General features: G+C 42.5%; 1 protein-coding gene across 6 annotated transcripts in view; it reads left to right on the top strand.

The window, feature by feature from the left end:
- LOC147148624 (multiple C2 and transmembrane domain-containing protein 2-like) overlaps positions 1–22,042 on the top strand; it is a 54,672-nt gene that overhangs the window by 2,219 nt on the left and 30,411 nt on the right. For 4 of the 6 annotated variants that reach the window (XM_086028691.1, XM_086028689.1, XM_086028692.1 and 1 more), the window contains 16 exons: positions 16–933; positions 2,811–2,870; positions 2,992–3,097; positions 5,717–5,859; positions 5,964–6,040; positions 6,803–6,917; positions 6,999–7,022; positions 11,855–12,025; positions 12,634–12,764; positions 12,856–13,042; positions 14,145–14,238; positions 14,312–14,414; positions 14,491–14,593; positions 14,941–15,042; positions 15,121–15,195; positions 15,710–15,829. In XM_086028691.1, coding sequence (XP_085884817.1) covers positions 16–933; positions 2,811–2,870; positions 2,992–3,097; positions 5,717–5,859; positions 5,964–6,040; positions 6,803–6,917; positions 6,999–7,022; positions 11,855–12,025; positions 12,634–12,764; positions 12,856–13,042; positions 14,145–14,238; positions 14,312–14,414; positions 14,491–14,593; positions 14,941–15,042; positions 15,121–15,195; positions 15,710–15,829 — 2,529 coding nt within the window. Of the gene's footprint in view, positions 1–15; positions 934–2,810; positions 2,871–2,991; positions 3,098–5,716; positions 5,860–5,963; positions 6,041–6,802; positions 6,918–6,998; positions 7,023–11,854; positions 12,026–12,633; positions 12,765–12,855; positions 13,043–14,144; positions 14,239–14,311; positions 14,415–14,490; positions 14,594–14,940; positions 15,043–15,120; positions 15,196–15,709; positions 15,830–16,033; positions 16,155–22,042 lie in introns of all 6 variants that reach the window. The other 2 variants (XR_015086539.1, XM_086028690.1) reach the window with 2 other exon arrangements.

Genomic DNA, 22,042 nt, shown 5'->3' with positions numbered 1-22,042 from the left:
TCTTTCTTTTCCAAGGAATCACTCAAAATGGAGGTCAAGAAAAAGAAGTTAATGGACAATATTCGCATGAAAACAAAGCTGGTCAATCTGATGAAGCCGGGTAAGAAGGCAGCAGACAAGCAAAAGAAAAAAGTAGGCATCAGGCGCAGTATATCTGTACCAGACCTGAGTCCCAAGCAGGATGAAGATTTTCCTCTGAAGAGTGCCTTGCCAAAAACGTCTGAGGCTACGTTTTTTGGATTGAGCGATAGCGATTCTGTCGCGAGCGGCTCCATCCCGGATGGCTCGACTTCCTTCAACAACCATATTAGTGTCAGGGTTCCCGCAGAATTAGGCTCCAATAGAACTACTTCCCCAATTAACTTGCTAAATCCCAATGAGGAAGTTGATAATGCGGTAATTCCAAGCATAGAAAAGAAAGCAAACACACCCGCTGAAAGGCAAGCCAAGAGCAAAGGACCTATGTTAAACTTTGACCCTAACCCAATGCCACGATCCGTTTTTACCAAAGCACCAGCCAATTCACCAATGGCGAATTATGCTATGAGCTCTGAACGATGTTGGCTGCCCGAGGACATCTCGGCAGACAGGGCGCTAATCACTGAAGCGCTGGCCAGAGCGAACTCAATGGGAGAACAAGCAAACGTCAACGCACATGCAAAGGCTGCGCACTTCAAGCAGGACAGGCCACCGTCTGGAAAAGGGATCCTTTCAGAACACAGAGAAATGTCTGTGACGTTGGATTCTCTCGGCAAACCTCTTGACAGCGCTGACTGTGGCAACGAGCATTGTTGGTCCGCCGGGGACCAGGTGGCCATGCCGTGGTTGAAGGAATTGGAGGGAGTGGACCCGGATGTTGTGCTTTCCTCCATCACAAATGACAACAGCATTGAGGAATCTTCACTGGAAGGGGGCACTCAGGAGGAAATTGAGGTCAGTCTGATATACATTCGTAGATGCAGTTGAGAAATCAGTGACTACTCCTAGTGTCAATGACAACAACAGGGATAATACGGACTGAAAAATAAACCCTTTTGCTCCAGTTTAGTCCAAGATCAGTAGAAGTTAGTTTTGGGGTTGCATGGCCACCTAGATAGTTTGAAGAGGTGTCGAACATAAAATTCAGAGTGGTGGCCAAATCTTACGTAGCAGGGTTGCATCAATCGCGAGTGGGCTTTGATTTGCTCTTCAAAAGCATGTTGCAAATAGCAGGCTCTGAGATGCACTTGTTAAGTAGTTCTTGGCATGCTGATGCTAATGTTTTCTTTTGTGCTTTCATTTCACTTAATCCCATGCACTTTATTCCTCGGCGGTGTATACTTTTGTGTGTGTTGTGTTGGCGCAACCTAATAAAACAAGTCTGTGATTCTTGTCAAGTTAAGTAACCACCTGGGGTTTGGCTGTATATTTTCCCTACATCAGGATCGGGATCAGTCCTCTTCCAAATGTGGATAAAACTGCAATCAGGCCAATCAGACATATACTCAAACTGTCCGTCACAAATGCCACAAAAAAGTAGATGCGTTTAAAGTAACCTGCAGCGAAAGCATTGCCCATTAAATATGGTCGAAATGTGTTACATTAGAGGCGCCTCACCCAAAAGTATGCAAATGGCGACCACTGGAGTAATGTTGAGGTTACCTGTATCATCCCATGTCAGCTAAACTGTCTTTGTGTGTAATTTTATTGTTATTGGTTATTGACATTTGTGGCTGCGTTATTTCAGTTGGCTGTTTTAGTACCTGCAGACACAGTGATATCCGTGGTTTGCATTGTTTGTATATGTGAATGGACAGCAATGCGACAAACTTAATGTGGCTCATTAAACATGCAAGAATTACGGTCGCCCTAAATCAGGCATGTTCAAAGTCCGGCCCGGGGCCCAAATGCAGTCTGTGCTCAAATTTCTACCGGCCCGCAGCCTCTGACATAAAATTAATAATGTGTGTCAGTGCTGTTGACCACAGTAGAAAATACACACGTGGTAAAAGCTATTTTATATTTCACCTGAAGATGGCAGCACTCTTGCGTGATTTCAGAAATGCACTCTGAGCGTGCTGCGCTTCTCCAAACACACCACTCTATCGTGTTAGGCGTCAGAGTGAACTCCTCGCCACTTGACCTTTGTGGGGCCCTTTTCCAGCGCATTTTGAAAATAGAGACTTGCTTCCAGGACAAGTGGAAATTGGCACATTTCTTTCACTTAATTACAAAACAACTGTGTCTGTCTAGTTATCTAAGAGACTATTTTCAAGAAATTAAATATCACAAATCCATGCAAACTATGACAAGGTGACTGGTAACAAACGCCGTAAAAAATAAAAGCAACTGGAATCTGTATGGTCGTTTTTCACCTCACTAAATCTGGCCCTCTTTGCAAAAAGTTTGGACACCCCTGTCCCAAATAGTCAAAAAGCATACAGTAGTGCTCGGTTTATGGTGGAGTTCCATGCCAAATTTGTTTCCAATCATAAGTAAGTCATAAGTACATATTTGGATGAAAACTTTGTAGGCCATGAATGTAAAACAATCACAACTAGTATGTACAGCAGTTACTGAACATGCCTTCTTGTGCCATGTGACCGCGTACTCTTACACCATTACGCAATCTAGTTCATTGCGAGCCGTTCAGAACCTGAAAACGCATGTCCGTAAAGCTGTAAACGGACAACCAACTCAAATCTGGACCAACGGGAGAGTCCCACTAAATGGTCCATGGCTTAGAGGGCCGCAATCTTAGAATGCAGAAAACATCATCTCACATTGCATTCAGTTCATTAACTTCTTAGATGTTTGTATCCCCTATACAGATGTCCAGTGAACCATGTGAATTCTTTGAGGAAATTCTTCCTGACCCATTGGAAACCTCAGTAGGTGCCCACCTGTCTGCTTTGCCATAATGAAGTTTTCAAATCACTTGATATGATATGTAGACAAATAATATATGTAATATAAAATAATATAAATAAATGTGAATGGTGTTGCGGGCAGTTTTCGACATCATCGTCGGACGTCCATGTCCCAGTCCCGCTCCAGAGGTACCTGCTTTGCATCAGTTTGAAATACGGACAAAACCTGGTCATCCGAGACAAACGAGGTAGGTGAAGACTACTTAATTAAACATTTGGATGATTCACAACCTGACCTAACTAGATCTTGATGGCTCAACACCTGTCATACTACTTTTAGTTTCACTGCTTTGTTTTTGGCCAATTGGGCCCTTTTCAAAGTGTGTCAAAAGTGTTTGAAAGCAAGGTGGGAAGTGGCTGTCTCCTGTCATAGGTTATGGTCGTGTGCAGTCAGCACACTTGAGAAGCATGCTGTCAGACCAGTATGAGAGAACAAAGAATGATAAAGAAATTAGTTCACCGGAATATTGAAACTCCACAAATTCAGATTGACAGAGGTGGAAACTGTATTCACAAGTCAATGCTAGTCCTGTTTGGTCATCTGTCAATTCCAATGTTGACACATCAAGACAGATCGTCCAGTCGGGCTCACATCCACGCCCACTGGCAATTGACTGTCTGAAATTAATCAAACATTCATGTTTTTGTGCTTTGTGTTATTTTGGTGTTTGAAATGAAGTGCTGAATCAATTTAGTTCAATTTCTCATCAATGAAAAACCAGCAGGAGGCACACATCTAAATCTGAATTGTACTTCCAGGTGAGCCTAGTGACCTCTTCCCCATCGCTATTGTAAAATTGATGTAGTGAAAGCAGTGACATCCAGTGGTTTTAAATATAATTGCCAACTATCTGAAAACTTGCATGCATGTGTTACTTGTTTACGGACCAACTAAATCATGTTTACAATCTTTGGAATTTCTCATTCATCCGTCATGCTGAAACCACCCATAATCACAAATAAAATTAGCAGCTTTTACAGCACAGGATTCATAATTTGAAAATACTACAATATAGATTAAGTTACAGGGCCAAAACATGTAATATGTAAGGGCTTGACAAAATTAAAAACAAAAGAAAGCTTGTTTAGGCAGCGTTGTGGACGAGCGATTTGCATATATGCCGAGATGGATGTAATCTTTTTTTCTAACCCCAAAAATTCTTGAATAAGCGGGAATATACCACCCAGTGTCCATGAAAAAACGGGGTTGACCGGTTATGTACTGTACTGTATGCAGTACAGTGTTACCCTGTTAAATTGTGGATCATTGTTTGCACCTCTGTAGTTTTCCTAAGTGATTGTTTGTTATGGGTACAGTATACTGCAAAGGGCCCTCTTGCATAAAAAATACAATTCAAGGACGGAACAAAATTTATGAACAGCAAACTAACATTAAGTGCAAGAACAAATGTTTTCTTTCTCAAATATTAACTTACTCGATATTTTAATATTATTGAGGTATGATGTTTGTCCTGCATATCATCATATCATATTACAAGATAAAGCTACAGTCGATCCCCTGCATATTTTCAGTTCGGCACCTGCAGATTATTTGATCTTTTTTAAAAATATATTTACATATTTTGGATTTTTCCCATTTTTTTCCTGGATTTTTACTCCCCCCCACACATTTTCCCTGTTTTTGTCTTAAACATATATTGGATTTTTATCAACATTTGTTGAGTTGGAAACAAAAATTGAGGAGCGGGGCTGGGGTGGGTTAAATACGGCAGCCCGCGGGCCGCTAGTTGCCCACTTGACAGTATTATATTCAAATCATGCTTGCGATTTTTGTTGTTTATGTTTGAATATGTTTAAGAAGTATGTTTGAATACATTTGTGTTATAAGTGTTTTCAAACTTGACAGGGGTAAAACTGTTTAAATACATACATTTTTTAAATACGGTCTTTCTACATTGCAATTTTGCATGTGGATCTGGAGCGTATCGCCTGCCATTCACTGTATCGGAGTTCCACATCTCAATGTGATAGCAAAGGGCGCCATGATGCCCTCCTCACTGACAAGATGGCCCCGTGATGATGCAACCCACACACGTTCCGTGCTTCAACCCTGTTTGCCCAACAATCAGCGGTGTGCCAAAGGCTCACCAAGGGCATACATTGTCATTACATATTCTGAAAAGGACCCACGCCACCAGCCCCCTCTCGCACTCTTTGGGTTTTGCCCCCCATCCAACCTCCCCCTATTAATTTCCATCGTCACCGTCCTCGCTTGTGCCAGAGCTTTTCTCCTCGCGAGCTGCCACATTCTCCTCCTGTCAAGTTGCCTGGAGGTTTCCCTGTCACAGGCTGGCAGGGTGGAGCTGCTGTGGGTCCTGCCTGCCTTTTGCGAGATGTTCATTTGGAGTAGGGAGCTGACAGGCCTGACAGCCCATCCCCACAGGGCCTTTGTCATGTGATTCAAGCATCCCTGCAGGCTCTTTCCAGCACCCCTTTATCCCCCACCCCTACACAAATGAAGGCATGGAAATGGCTTTCATTTTTTTTTCCCCCCGCAATTGCAGAAACAAAGAAGTCGCATACCCTCAGACCAGACTTTATTAACAGGCCTGGGAGATTAACACTGGTTGCTTCGAGATTTTCGCTTTCTGCTTGTCTCGGGCTGGTGAGCGTTTTGCTCTTTCACAATTAAACGGCTACACGGCAGTGTGTGTGGTACACCTCCTCCTCTTTTTCCTTCTCCTCCTTCTCTGGAATCAGTGCATGTGTGTGTTCTTCTATCAGACAATTCGACGACCTCTACGGTGCGATACATTATGCTAATATGTACCCATTGTGCTTTGAAGGTACGAGCGACCCCTATGTGAAATTCAAACTGGAAGGGAAGCAGTTCTACAAGAGCAAAGTGGTTTATAAAAACTTGAATCCCAGGTGGAATGAGTTCTTTTCCTATCCCCTGCGAGACAGAGAGCATATTGTGGATGTCCGGGTAGGCAGAGTTGTCCGCAAACCTTTGATTTGTATGGAAATACATGATATCACACGGGAAAAACACGATCAAATGATCAATTTGTCTACTCGATTTCGTTACAGGTCTATGATAAAAATCTGACCACTGATGACTTCATGGGTTCTTGCACCATTCCGCTGAAGAATTTCGAACTTTACAAGTGAGTGGCGTCCCTTTTACATCTGTGTTGTGGATTATGAAAACAATATAAGACAGGTGCAGGCAATAAAATGCGTTTTACAGCAAAAAGTATTTCATAAAAACTCCCCATCAATGTTATTTGACAGCTTTAGCGCCACAGACATAAACCATACTTTTCGCAGCCACCGCTTGCTATATGTTATATATGGCTTTGCTGTTTTAAAATCTAGTGGAGCACATATGGGTGGAGCCCAATAGATGTGAATTTTGTTGAAAAGTTCATTTAATTCTGAATTCAATTCAAGAAGTGGCATTAAATGTACTGTGTATAGGGAAATTAAATATCTTGATTGCAATAGCTTACAACCAACGAAATCACCCAGTTGACCATCTCAAAAAAGATATTATTTTGATATAGAAATTAGGTAGGAATTTGTAAAAAAAAAAAAAATTAATTAAATTAAATGAAAGACACTTTCCAGCATATTATAATTTCTTGCAATACACTTGTCCAAGTAAAGGTAATAAAATGACCTCCTGTGAAAACTACATGCTTCCTGTTTGACTGCACAATTTCAACACATATATGAGGGGAAAAACAGATCATCTCATTGTAGATGTAGTTCAAAATACCTTTCTCCCTTCAATTTAGTTTGAATTCACTGATTTTGTCATACAATGAGATTTTACTGCAAATTGTTAAATGGGTTTGACAGCATAGACAGCAAGTTTTCTAGGGATGTGGGAGCAATAGAAAATCAGATATCACCCTTCTCTGTAGAACTTATGAATTGGAGTTGCCCCTCACTGATCCTAAAAGCAAAGAAGACGACATGGGAGTCATCTCCGTGGACGTGTGCCTAATGTTTCGAGACGCCACCATCAAACGAAACTGGGTGAGTATTTGTGGTATGAAAAGTATGCCCAGCAATTCAAACGGTGTTGTGTTGACTCTTGTCTATGTTTTCTTTGTGCAGAGATGGCCAGCCAAAAAGACAAAGGTAAGATTTACAACGTGAGGCTTCAACTTGATGGGAGTTTCTGATGAAAACACTAGGGGGCAGTAGCTCACTGTGCTATAGAGCAACAAAGAACAAGGTGGATGGACTGTGGACTTTTGTGTTCTAACCTTGGTTTCAGCACCACTGTGGTGGTTTCACAGCGTGCCGTACTATTTGCACTGCCTGTCGTTTATCAGCAGAAAGGGACAATATGAGATTCTGATCCAAACCAAAATAATAGAATTGACCACATGTTTTCCTGAAAGGGACTCTTAAATGAATATTATACGATGGTAATTGCGTTTTGTAGTAAACAAAGTTGCATCGCCTCTCAAGTGGCTTTCGGTATACTGCTGCCGTAATTAGATTCAGTGTTGAAACAGTTGTGTGCCTGTTTGGGACTGACTAGCACTACATCGAGTGGGTTTTATTCACACCTATGCAGTCTCTACATCTGCCACTGTTCCGTCTCTTGATGGTCCAGCAGACAATCTCAATTTGAAATGAGATGACAAAGGAATGAAGCCATTTTCATGCACTACAGATGGTTAAAGGTACTCAAAGGGAGATGGAAAATGTGTGATGGGACTCTGCACGGCTTTCCGCTGCCTAAGTCATAGTGCTAATTTGACAATGTAACAATGCCAACCCCACCACCCCCACCCCCTACCCCCACCGCCCGCGCACTGTCCCCACCTCCCTCATATCATTTTTGACAATATCTTACTGTGTTTAACACCTATCCTGGAAGTGCTGAATCGCAAGCTTCTACAGCTCCACTCCGCCTTTGTCTTTGTAAATGTGATTTTTCTCCCTGCACTGAAAAAAAACGGTGTGTTGAATTTACTCGCTATTATTTCGTCAAGTGGTTGCACAAAATAAAATCATGTGGATCCAGATACATTTATTTAGTAGATGTATAGTCTTCTTAAAAATGTGTCTGTATCTAGATGAAGAAATAAAATTGAGTAAATTGAACAGAAACATATTTTCAGTGTTGCGTGTGTTGCCACCACGGAGATGGGAGTAAAAACTCTGTTTCCAAACGTGTAGGGAGGCTCTGGCGTCAAAGGCGGCACGCTGCCAGAGCAACATGCCTAAGATCGGCATGGCTGATAATTCCCAGGCAAAGTGGGCAATAACCCAGATGTTAGGGAGTAATATCGCAGCTGTGGACGGACAGTGGCGCGGCGGCGGCCAAATGGACCCGGGTCTGAGCTCGTTGCGCCTGTCCCCATGCTGTCTCGCCATATGGAAGCCATCGCGCGGCCCTTTTTAGGACCAGGAATAGATTCTCTTCGGGGGCCACTTACAGTTAAGTGGAATTGTTTTATTGGCCGCTGAGATAGAAACGTGGCCAAGATAAACACTTGGGACGACTTGGCTGAGGCCTGTTTTCTATCGCCGTTCTACTCCCTCTGTTCTTTCTCCTTTTGAAGAGAGATGATATTTATAGGGCCTCGCCTGCGGTATTCCGTGTTAATTCAGGTCCCCGAGATGAGCTTTGATCCCCTCCGGATTGGGTGGCAAAGCAGGTTGTAACCTCCGTAGCGGGGCAGGAGGGGCTGGAGCGGCGGGGGGAGATTTTGTTTGCAGCCAGAGAAGCCGCACAATCAAAGAGGTTTGAGCGCATGGCGGTCCGGCTCTTTAATTACCGTCGGCCTGGCGCAACCTCTCTCCTGTTTGTGTTTTTACAGCACCGTGCTATCACTGAGCAGCCTCGCGGGAACTCTAAACAGGGAAACGTATCAAGGCCGCTCTGTCTTACTCCCTCTGTGGTGCCCAGTGGGAAGAGTCCATTTGCAGAGCTTGTCCTCAATTTCTGACATGTTGACTAATGCAAAGCGTGAGAACATATGTTAAAGTAGACATATCATGTTTTTTTTCTCTATTGAGAACCCAGGTGTCTTAATAACACATCTTCTTTCATGAAAATACCCAAAGGCTCAAGAATTAACAGAACGCTTTAAACCCCATTTTTCTAAGCGTTGCAAAATGCTCGGTTTGAGGTGTTGGTCCTGTATGATGAAAATGAGTGACAGCTAACCCCACCCACACTCCTACAGAACCACTGTCGAATAACAAGGGCAGACATATGTGTGTTCCAAGTTTTTCCATTGGATTGTTTAACAGTCACCCCCTGCACAAATCAGTTTACTATTCACAACTTCGCCTATTTGCTTTTTTTTGGGATGATATCCTCCATTCTTCGCTGAAAACACCCTAAGATGCCAGGAAGTAATGCCAGAGCCCTTAATAGGGAAGTAGTACAGCTGGTCCAAGGAAGTATTTCAAGTGATACATCTTCATTCAGAGACAAGCTTTGTACAGAATGTGGAGCAGCAGCTACGTTTAGCCTGGGCTGTAAGAGAGAGTCTAACAGATCCTCGTAGGGGTGGAGATACGTTTGTGTGTGCGTGTGTTTCACATGAGGGTGTACTCACATTTGTTGCCAGTGGTTTAAACACTAATGGCTGTGTGTTGGGTTATTGTGAGGGGATTGGAACTTTACACTGTAATACAAACTGTTCACTGACTTTAATGAGATGCTGTAAATCAATGTAACGCTGAGGATAAAAAAGAAAAAAAAAACCACCAAAAATAATATTATGGTTATTCTACATTAATGAAAAATATACTCCAACTAAATCACAGTAAATGTTAAATAAACCCTTTCAAAATTGAGTATTATTTTCTTTGTAAAGGCTACATTTATGCCACTAAATCTCATTAAGTGTACCTAATGTTGTGACCGTTGCGTATATGAATCTCAAGGATGTACCCACATACGAACACGCTGTATTGTGGGCCATACATGCTGCATTTTTTGCATAATATGCTGATGAGAGAGCTGTATGCGCACTCGCTGTGCATCATTACTCACTGCCGCCTGCTGTCTCCGGTACAGCGTGCCAAGTGTCCTGACTCCCAACACTCAGCCTGGAAGCCAGTGATGAGTGGGACTGTCACAGCCCGGGACATCTGGCTGCTCGCTGTCGTCCTGCTCTCTTTCCTCTCTCTCTCTTTGCCAGCCTTGCCTGTCAAAAAAGAGATGTGCTAATGTACTCCAACAGAGATGTGTTGCATAGTGTAAAGCCTTGTCTTACTTTTAAAACGCTCTGCGAAACGTGACGAAGTGTCAGGCTGAGGTGGAAACACTTACACGGTGGGGAGCGTGCACAATTTGCACGTACAGAAGAAACTTAAAGATGGAATATAATTTCCTTCCGGGACCCTCCTCGACCGCCAATTTGTAACAATTTTGATGGAACATCAAACTATCATCACTGTGTAACACTTACACGCGCCAACAATGTTTTAAGATTCTTAACTACCGTAGAATTGTATAAAATAACTCGCTGGACATAACGCGCCATTATTCAGTCGTATAGTGTACATTTTTACTTATTTAACCACATTAGCAGTTTAAATAGCATACAGGGGATCCTTGGTTTATGAAGTTAGAATGTATCAGTCTATCACTAAACTCATTTATTTAGTTTCAACCTTAAATACACCACAATCCCAAAACAGTTGAATAGTATTTAAAACTCATCTTACTTTGCCCTTAAAAATGAATGGCTTACAGATTATTTGATCTTGAAAATATGCGCTGCAAGTGTTGTACAGACACATGGCAAAGGCACTGTATTTCCACTAACAACCCAGGCTAAACTTTGCTCTTCCCTGTCATGCAAAGACCTTGGGAATGTATACCCTCATTATATTTCTTTGACACCAATTTGTACTTTCTTATTAGCCAGAGCTTTGGCAGCATATTGTGATTTCCCAGGCTGTTTCAGAAAGAGCACAAAATGTGCGAATAGGTGAGTTTTTTGGTGAATAGCTGAGCATAGGCTCCACAAGAAAAAAGAAACGTGAATAGATACATTTCTGAATAGTAGGTATTTACTGTGCATGTGTGTTTTTCCATATGATGTTTGTGTCTTTATCTTTTTTGTGCTGACATCTCACAAAAAAACTAGCTTAGACACCACCAAAACCAAGGTTATAACCAGGGGTGGGAAAACACACTCTGTACATTAGTAGAAGTACATTGTGTTAAAGAAAAATACCTTACTAAAAGTAGAAGTACTGATTCAATATATTTACTTAAACAAAAGTTAAAAAGTAGAGAATAAAATGTACAAAGTGAGAAATTCAAATAAATGTTTACTGTCCATTATATACACAATACTTGTTTTAATAACTTGGCACAGCAAAAACAAAAGAAAAACTTCTCCGTGTGCATATATTAGTTTCACTCTTTTATTAACCTGTATGGTGCTTGTATTTAGAGGAATAAAATCACCAGACCGCTAAATTCCCGTTGCCCTGCACCAACAAAACAAAACAAAACAAGCTAACAAAAAATGCTAAATTATCTAATGATAACCACTGGAAAAATATAACTTTTTGTTCTTTTTCAAATTAGGTGGACAATTTTGGGGTTTTAGGCTGGCACAAGACAATGCATTTGTCATGAGCCATTCTTATAGCTTGCAACCTCAAATAATTTTCCTTAATAAGGCCATGGAATGGGAATATCATGCTTCTCCCAATATGTTGTTGCTTCCTGGTCCACCTTCCTCCATGTTGCTACTGTCCCTACATTTTTCAGTAACTCAACTGCGCTTGACTTGTCTTTTTTGCGTTGTGTCATCATTCTCTGAGGTTGGAAAAGCATCTATCCGAATAAAACATAAAGGGTAGAAAAGTACAGGCATGCTTTTAATTGCAAGGAGTAAAAATAGTCGGCAGCAAAATGAATACCTGAAAAAAAATCGCCATCTTCTCACCTATGGTGATAACAAAACTTCTGCATTGCACAGAAGGCTACGCAGTACCCAAGCTCATCTGAGATGCAGAAGAGTCAGCTCAAGAGCCGCTTGTGGACGGGGGCTCTCGCCATCACCCTGGTGGAGGGCCAGGATCTGCCGCAGTACGGCCGAGGCGACATCTATGTCCGCTTTCGTCTGGGCGATCAGAAGTACAAAAGCAAGGTTAGACTTTCAAAAAAACCTCCCCGGTTTCTCACGCTCTCCGGTCTCTTCGTGACACACTCTTTTTACTTAAAGTCTTTTCTTTTACGGTGGGTGGGGGCTTCTTCGCCGCAGCGGGTACTCGTCTGTGACTCACCTCCACCTTGGCTCACTGGGCCATGGCACAGGCAGCTCATTAGAGCGGGCCAGTCTGCCACTCACTCGGAGCTGCCGAGCTCCGTTGTCTCTTTCATTTGCATACGCAGCACGCCTCTGTTCATCTACCTGGACTTGTTTTTCCTCCCACCCTCCCCAACCCGGCGAGTCGGCAGCGTCTCGCTCCTGTCGTGTCATTTCTTTGTAAACCTCTCAGCCGTCCCTCACCACTTGTTTGTTTGTTTGCCCAACAAAGCCCATTCTAATTGGAGCTGTCAGTGTTTACAATCCCAGCGTGGCTACTCGAGTGTACGAGCGCACGCAAACGACGGCGCACGAGCACCTTGTTTTCTCTGCTGGTTGTCCTGCATGATGACTTAATCCACCCGCCATGCAGGCACTGCTCGGTTTGATAAGGCGTTAAAAGTAAATGTCTGCGTGCAAGGGATGAGTCTGTCGTTATTGCTCCTCAGAACCTCTGCATTCAAGCCAATCCCCAGTGGAGAGAGCGGTTTGACTTCAATCAGTTCGCAGATAACCAGGAACCTCTGCAGGTGGAGGTGCATTTAAAGAGAGGCAGGAAGGGTGAGGAATCGTGGGGAATGTGAGTACTTCCTGCTAGGTAATGTTAGCTTCCCATAGCACAGCCCTTTACCTTCCCAGTGGAACCATTTTCCCCTTTTTGTGTGTCGCAGGTTTGAGGTTGACCTATCCAACCTTGTGTTTAATGAGAGGCAGCTCTATACTCAGATGCTGGATCCAGGAAAGGGCAGGCTGGTGTTTTTGGTTACCCTGCTACCCTGCTGGGGAGTCTCAGTCTCCGACATCGAGACCGCTCCTTTGGAGAAGCCTGACGAGAGAGACGCTGTGGTGGGGAAATTTGTAAGTATTAGCCTTTGCAGAAATATAACAGGACATTTCGGGATGTGCATTGCAATTGAGATGTCAGACACACTGTGCATTTATTTAATCAAAATGCCCAGAGTTTTAGTGCTAAGCAGGAGAAAATACAGGTTGCTTGAAAATGGGCGGTATTATGCAAATTAGCCCCACTGTTATATCACATTCCAGCAAAATTTATACCACGCCCACAGGCACATTTTGAGAAGAAGACTCACCTCCAGGGCGGCACGCTGGTCAACTGGTTAGCGCGTCCGCCTCACAGTTCAGAGGTTGTGGGTTCGATCCCGGCTCCGGCCTACCTGTGTGGAGTTTGCGTGTTCTCCCCGTGACTGCGTGGGTTTTCTCCGGGTACTCCGGTTTCCTCCCACATTCCAAAAACATGCATGGTAGGTTGATTGGACACTCTAAATTGCCCTTAGGTGTGATTGTGAGTGCAGATGTTTGTTTGTCTCTTGGCTGGCAACCAATTCAGGGTGTCTCCCGCCTACTGCCCGAAGACAGCTGGGATAGGCTCCAGCACGCCCGCGACCCTTGTGAGGATAAGCAGTATAGATAATGGATGGATGGATGGATGGACTCACCTCCACTCTACTGCTGGGCCAAAGCCATGTATGACTTGTGTAACCATGACAACCCGGCGACTACTTTTGGAATTTGCAGCACAGAGTCGAAAGAAAAAAAGCAAACTGTCATAAAAATACATTAAATATATAAAAATGCTCTTGCAAGTCTCAAGTGGGACAAAGAAATTGACACACTATTCACCCTCAACTCAACTTTACTTTCGTGCTTTCACAACAGTCGCAGTTGTAACAAAACAATGTACACATACATTCATAATGATTTTACTACAATCATAAGTAACTTAACAAAAAATTCTTCTCCACTGAAAATAGCTGTGGCGCTCACAATGTGCATGACATCACTCACGTTTGTTACAATAGTTTGAAACTGTAGCAACTGTATTTACACCAAAAGCTGAGGTTAAGGATTTATCATTATGTTTGCTCACTTTGATCGAAGTGGATGTAGTCCATCCCTAATTGAGTGTCTTTTCTTTCCCCCTGTTTTTATCCTGCAGAGCCTTCGTAACTTGTATAAATGCACGGGAGAAATTGGTTTCCTCCAAGTCAAGGTTTTAAAAGCAAATGATCTTCCCGCTGCAGACATCAATAGTAACCATTCACCATGCCACTTTTTCACAATGATTTGATATCATAATTATTAACACAGCTTCACCATTTGCAGGGAAAAGCAACCCCTATTGTGTGATTGCAATGGGAAATAGCGAACTTCAAACTCACACCATCTACAAGAGCGTCAATCCGGAGTGGAACAAAGCAATCACATTGTAAGAAGGTCAATGGCATATTTTTTCCCCCCCTCATAGTTTATATGACAGCATATGTTCTGCTGTCATGCTGCAGCCCGGTTAAGGACATTCATGACGTGGTGGAGCTGACCATCATGGATGAAAATGGAGATAAAGCGCCAGGCTTTCTGGGCAAAGTGGCCATTCCATTACTGACTGTAAGTTTGTGAGGCGTGTAGGCCACTACATTTCTGTCCTGCATTTTTACGTTCTTTAAAGGAGACTATTGTGCATTTTCTCACCACGTTTAAAACCCAAAAAATGTCTACTGTATTGCCTGTTTACTGCGTGCATGCCAACTGAGGGAGGGGCCACTTGTTGAGCCCTGACTGCAAACTGCAAAGTGCAATGCGAGTCCCTGAGACTGTAAAAGCAAGGATTTTATTTTCTCTCATGGTGGCAGCACTTCATCACCAAACGCAAAATCATCAGTTACTATGCAGCTACTGTTTTTATATACAAGCAATTCAAGTCAGTTTTGCATAATGTCTGACTGTGTTCAAAGGTTCAAAATGAGCAGCAGATTTGTCTCTACTTGAAGAAAGAGGACTTGAGTGGCCCAGCCAAAGGAACGATCACACTTGTGTTAGAGGTTATATATAATAAAGTAAGCAGAAAATCATCTTGAAAGATGCACCATATAGTTTGAAGTATGGAAATAATAGTTTCATCTGTCTTCTGCTAGGTTCGAGCTGGTATTAGAAGTTTCCAACCAAAGGAAGAAAAGTTTACAGAAGAAAATTTAAAGTTCTCGAAAAAGGTATCACAATAGTAGTCTGTTATTAGGAAGCAGGGGTGGGCAAATAAATAATTAATTCGGCCCACTGAACATTTTCCTAAAATTGTATTTATTTTTTGTATATTTTTTCTGATTGACTGGTTCATTGTAAATGATATGATAAATAATGTTTTTAATTAACACTTTTATATTTATATTTAATATATTAATTTGATCAACTAAGTGGTTAATGAGTTATAATTCAATTATTTATAACTTATATAATTAAAAGTGCTTCTGATTTACAGACTTATTATTAACGTTAACTGCAGATATTTCACACACACCTTTGAACAGTTTTTGTTTTTTTACCTCAGCGACAAAATGACCTGACGATTTTAAGTGAATGCGGTAAATTATAAGTTAGTCCACTCCTGTGATAAAGCTTCATTTCAGTCATAAACACAAAAACAAAACAAAATAAATAACAAAAACATTGTGTCTCCTGTATCCCATGATACTAACTGTTGTTTTGTTGCAATTCTTCCCCATAAAGGTTCTTGCCCACAATATCTATAGGGTTCGAAAAATCAGCACAGCAGTTCTGTACACGTTGCGGTACATTAAGAGCTGTTTTCAATGGGAGAGCACGCAACGGAGCCTCATAGCCTTTCTGGTAAGCCATAACCTCACGTTAATGAATTGCCTTTGTGCCTCGAGGTAAGACATATTTGTCCTATTGGGGAGAATCATTGGTCTCGCTTGCCCTTTTTTTTTTCCCCCCATGAAGAACAACTCCCTTTTGTCTTGGTCCCATGTGTATGCGCTTTATCCTTCAATCAAACCCCACATGGCTTTCCTTCAATTCTGATGACTTTAGAGTCGAAGTTTGGGCCGTTTGTGCGTCTGACTTGTGAGCAAAGCCTCCCAACCCAAGGGACGGTGTAAGGAGGGATCACGGTGGAGGATCACGTGGAGGAGTGACGGCCTGCCTCCCAGATGTGAGCCAGCGTTTTAAATGTCTCTGTTTAGCTGTTTTTAATGAGGCGACGTGATCTGAGGTCCTAAGCTAAAATAATCTCAAATCGCCCCCATGAATCCCCCTCAGAGCAGCACGCTGTAATGTCATGATTAAGAGCGCACACTCGTCAGGGTGAGGAGGCGGTCACAGACGGGGCGTGTAGTGAAGAGCTAGCCTTTCGCCACCTTTCTTTCCGTCTGCGCCGTCTCAGGATGACATGCAACTCGTACCTGGCGTATCCTGTGAAGCCCTTCACGCTGATCGCAAGGAGTGATTCGCCCTTAGGCTGTAGACCTACGTATCCCAGCCTCGCTTGGAATCGCAAGACGCACAGACAGGCACGGGGAGGCACAGATACATAGGAAGGTAGAGAATAATGCAGGCGGTCGTAAGAAGAGTGGGAGGCAGTATTGAGGAAAATGTTTGCCAGTGGAGATGTGCAGGCTCACAGGTGACGGGTCAGAGAAAAGACCAAAACAAGAAGGTATGGAAGTTATACTAGTTTTGGGACATGCAACTTTAATCAGGTGGTAGATTTACTGTAGATTCTTTTAAGGCAGGGTATGCATACTGTGTACCAATTTGTGACATCTTAACTGATTTTTCAAATGTGACAGACCCCACACAATCAGCAAAAATCAGCATGAGTGTCTCCAGATGACCACAAAAGCACATCACATATGATTAGAGAGGCACCAGCATGACAATTCTTGGCCGTAACCGAAAACAGGGAAACCCAGGCCGAAAACAGAATCACCAAAAGACAGCATAATACCTGAAAAACCTAATAGATACCTCAATAAATAAATCCCTCAACTTGATCATTTTCTGCACTTTGCCAAATTTGTCTGAGTGTGAGCTCTCCGGTTCTTTCTGAGCGAAGTGCACGCTTTCACTGCCGCTGGAGAGGCAGTCCTCGGCGGCCAGGCAGCCTTCTTGCCCTGGGCCAATGGCTGGCTACCACGACGGGGGAATTTTTGCAGTGCAATAATAGGAGAACCAATACAAGACAAGCTAGTTGTTTGCTTATCTGGTAACTGTACATTGCCACTGTTCTTCTCCTTGTCATTTTTATTGTGGTGAATGACTTGTGAGACATGTTAGAAAAACACTCAACACTAGAGCCTTGGCTCGCACCCAAAATTCACTTTTGTTATTCATTTACTGCTTAAGCAAACTCGAATGGTTTACTAATTGTTCTTCTGACGAAAAACACGAATGGTCCAAAACATGAAAAAGCCGCAATTTGATCACAATGCTAAATAGTAGACCATATGTTGTCCAAAGCACATTACGGAACCATATTCACTTTTTTGAAAACACATCGGAGTGTATAATGACACTAACGCTGCCGTGTCACGCTACGGAAAGGTTTTCCTTTTTAGTTTAAAATAACTCACTTTACCCTCTAGGATTCCTCGCCGCACACTGGCCAGTGGCAGGACCCAGGGTGATTTTTCACTTTTGGTAACATCCACCCATGTTCTATCCTACGAGCTAGCTGCCGCCAAGCTAACCTGGGAGGGTTCGTCTCTCCGCTCCAACATCCAAGTTTGCAAACTCACTTTATGCTACGACGGTGTCAGAGGCCAATAGCGAAGAAGCGTCAAACGCGTTGATACACTACCATGATGGGCTTTATTGAGTAATTTCTTAACAGTTTAATTTAATCCTCATCAGCCGGCTAAACATTCCCATACATGTTCAAACACTTCCGGGTGTCGCTCTCGAAGAGCGGGCTTCACGCGATTCTGCACTCCCAACATACGTAGATACATTACATTACACGCATTGCCATTGCACAAACATCTAACAGAAAATGACCGCCTTAGCTCCAAAGGCTAACGAGTGGGCCTCGGTGTACCATGCTCCTGCCTACTCGGAGGCCAGCCTCTCTATAGCGACCCCTCCTCCCAGTCATCATCTGCAATTAGGTTAGCGTTTGGAGCCATCTCCGCTGTAGTACGCCGCCCGTGCGCTCTAATGAAAGCGGCTCCCACTCCTATCTTTATATCTTTAGGCAGTGGTAATAAGGTAACTGATTCCGACATTGACAGATTGCCTCTGCTTGGCTCTGCGATGTGCATAATTATACCACTAGTGTCTGCTTCTCAGGGTACGCCGGTAGGAAACGCTGCAGTTTGCGCCGCAACTTCAATATACATTACAATACATTATTTATCAAGTCGGGTGGACCGGCGTGAGCCTTTTTACACCACATACATCCTGTAATGCATTACCGCCGCCGCGGCCTCTGCTGGGACCGCGGGGATGTTGCTCGCCTAGTGCTTTACCAGAAATACTTAGCTATTATATCACTCAGTCCCACAGGCCAATTTTCTGACCTCGGCGCAGCATGCAGCCTCCATTTTTATCCTGTTTATGTAGATGCATGTATGCATTATGAAGCACCTCATTGGCATGTGGTGTGGTGTGTATAAGGTATTCAAATTATTGCATGACGGATCACTCCTAGTACACAAAGAGGATGGGAAAAGGAACATTTTGGGTGGGAACATTGCATTAGCATGAATGTTGAAGTTGTTAATACGAAGGCATGCTCACTTACTGACATACTTACTGTTTTTCTTTTGATTGTTCCGTATTTATGTCATACACGTTTTTCATACCAATATTTAATGTAAATAGGACTTAACTGATGTGTTTGTGTTCGTTACTTATGGCATGTTACGTCTTGCGTACAAATCTGGGTTAACAGAGGACTGTGCTGTATTTGTTTACGGAGGAGACTAGTAGCTCGAGCTTCAAACAGCTATCTTCCTGTCCCTTCCACATCTGTACCACAATAAAAATCCAAATAGAGGGTGACCCTGGTTTACAATGGGACTGACATATGCCATTTCATGCGTTTTGCACTAGTAAATTAATTTGCGCAATATGTGCGCAGTATGTGGTCACACAGTACAAAATGACATACTCAATTACTGGTGATTTACTATTCTTCATTTGATTGTTTTGTACATTTGGCCTAGAAGTATTTCTCATAACAATATTAACTGACACTACATCTTAATTAATCAGTTGTCAGATGTTTTAGTCACCTTTGAATGCTAATTTTAAGACAGTTTGTTAAATCCTACACTGAAATGAAAAGGTGATACATTTTTCCTATTTTTTGGGTGTTTTGTAGGTAAAACACAAGCATTTGAAAAAAAAAAGTGATTTGTAGACCCGTCCAGCAGCACTACAGTGTTAGCTCGTCTGCCTCACAGTCAAGAGCTCCTGTTTGAATCTCAGTCAGAATACCTCAGTGTGGAATTGACTTAGCCTCAATCATTTTTTCAATCCTTATGATGCCGCTGAATGTTGGAAGTAGTAAAAAAAGTCTAATTGAGTTTGCCACCACAGCACTGCGGATGTTGTGTATTAAGTTTCTCGCAAATTACACAAAAAAAAATCATGTCACGCTGTAAAAAAAAAAAAAGACACATTTTGGAAGTTAAACATTTTCACAAGTGGACGCAAATACAAACAAGAAACCCCCCCTCTCCAACTCTGTTTGTTTGTGCTGCTGTAATGAGCTTCGGATTGGAGCTTTTCAAGACTTTGACAACAGCTAAATATCTTCATAAAATAACCTCCTTTAGATGTTCTTTTCCCTGCTAAGACGCAGAGCCAGATGAATATGCTATACATCCACCAAGAGGGGTCACGCGGAGTTCTTTGCTGCACGCCAATATACGGCCTTTAGATGGCGCTATAGCACTGCTGGACAGCGAGTGAGAGCCATCTGACACTTCCCCCCTCCACAGAATCTTTTACTTGGGGAACAAGTTATTTGTGAGATCCTACTTTTGTGAGCAGCGGAAAAGACAAGTTGGAATAGAAATCTTAAATTAGCACATATTAGCCAGGCAAATTAATCATCTTCAGAAGTTCAACTTTTGATTGAGAGTTAAAGAGAAAAGGGATCATTTGCACTTGAAAGCTGATTCGGAGCCTCGCTGTCATTAGAACTGCTTAAAGTATTTAAGGAGAATTAATATTTCAACGTGAGCGCTGCTTGGGAAACCTGTATATAGCTCGAGTGGGTTCTCTTTTTGACCCTGCCAGCCGCTTTTTTGATGGCCTGTGAAATGCTGATTGGCTCACGTCACACCCTGTAAAGTTGGCATTTGATGAATATTTGATGTAGCGCAGTCATAAATGCATTTGGCAGCCACGACCACCAGTGGCGGGAAGTACAAGTAACTAGTTACTGTAATTAACAATTTTCAGGTTACTGTACTTGTTTTTTTTTTCTGACAGCTTTTTACTTTTACTGTCTACTTTTGAAAAAAGATATCTGCATGGTCTACTCCTTTGTCAAAATAGGCTTGTTACTTTTTTCAACCTCAGTGCATGACGACACGGTTTATAAATAATAGACTGAAATAGAGAGAGGCAAAGTCATTCACTGATTGATTGAGACTGTTTAGACTTACAAGGTGGAAAAAACAGGGACAGCAGCAACATGGACAAATGTGAATCATTAACAGTGACGACACTGCAGATTCGGAGAAGCAAGATATTCCCCATGCATACCCTTATAGAAGAGAAAGGTTTGATGTTGTCAGATCCAAGAATGATTGGTGCTGTATGCTAATCCGAAAACACATATACAGATGCGGTGATATTTTTAGTTATCATTAGCTAAATGTGCATTTTTTTGTTAGTTACTTGTCAATGTTAGCAAAGCTTTAAGAACATATCGTTTTGATACCTTAAAATTTGTACCAAAGCTAGCCAGCCCTTTAAAAACAAAAAAAAGACCACAGCAAAAAAAAGAAAAGAAAAAAAAAGAAAAAACAATAACCGACATAAAAGGTTACTCTTTAGGTTGTTGTTGTAAAACAGGTATTGTACAGTATATTCCAGGGGTCGGCAACCCGCGGCTCCAGAGCAGCATGCGGCTCTTTCATCCTTATGTTGCGGCTCTGCGTGGCTTGGGAAAATAAAAATAAAGTGACCGATTGAAGTTCATGTTATTTGTCTCAAAAACATGCATCATGCCTTCTCAGTAACTCAACGTTTTTGGCCACTTTCATACGTGGTCCCATATTGGATACCTATCGGATTTTTTTTCAATGCTTTTTTTCAATGCTTTTTTTCAATGCGACCGCAGTCTGAACCTCCAGGTCGCATGCATCCGACATTGACGTCAGGAGCCCAAAATGCGCTCTGCGCGGGCGGAGGAATCAGTGCTGACAGCGACTCTGCAGTTGTTTTGAGTAACCGTAATGACTTTATATTTGACTTTAATTTTATCCCACTTGAAACATGAAGCATAAAGTTGATTTTTATGGCGATAGTACACACACACATGTATACATATATCTTCATTTTACATGTCAAAAAGTGTTTGCGGCTCTCAATGTTTCCTTTTCCCTGGAAACCAGGTCGAAATGGCTCTTTGAGTGTAATAGGTTACCGACCCCTCGTATATACAGTAACTAACAGGAAAACTACATTTTTCCTTTTGTCCTTATGTACATTTCAGAACTCTGTATTTTTTACTTTCACTTAAGTAAAGGAGTTGAGTCAGTAATTCCACATTTACCAGAGTCCTTTTTATTTACACAAGAATCTGTACTTCTGTTTAAATACAGAGTGCGAGTACTTTTGCCACCTCTGGTAACTGCCGATATAATCGACGGCGAGGCGAGGGCAGGGTTCAGCTCGGGCCTGCCGGGGGTCTTGGGTGACCACCTGTGCAGAACCCTTGGCAGCGGCGGCCAGTTACCAGAACACCCCAGATCAAAGACGCAATCAGACTCAGTGGTAATTGTTCTTGTCAACACCCGTCCCTGAAAAGTGGAGGCTTTGGGAGTCCAGCGGCTCAGCTCGGCTGTTAATCGTCTCCTTGTT

This window comes from Filicampus tigris, chromosome 4 (genome assembly GCF_054856515.1).
Source record: "Filicampus tigris isolate MCC_2025a chromosome 4, RoL_Ftig_1.0, whole genome shotgun sequence".
Taxonomy (NCBI): Eukaryota; Metazoa; Chordata; class Actinopteri; order Syngnathiformes; family Syngnathidae; genus Filicampus; species Filicampus tigris.
Note: the sequence above shows the minus strand (reverse complement) of the source record. Positions and strands in the feature narration are given on the sequence as shown.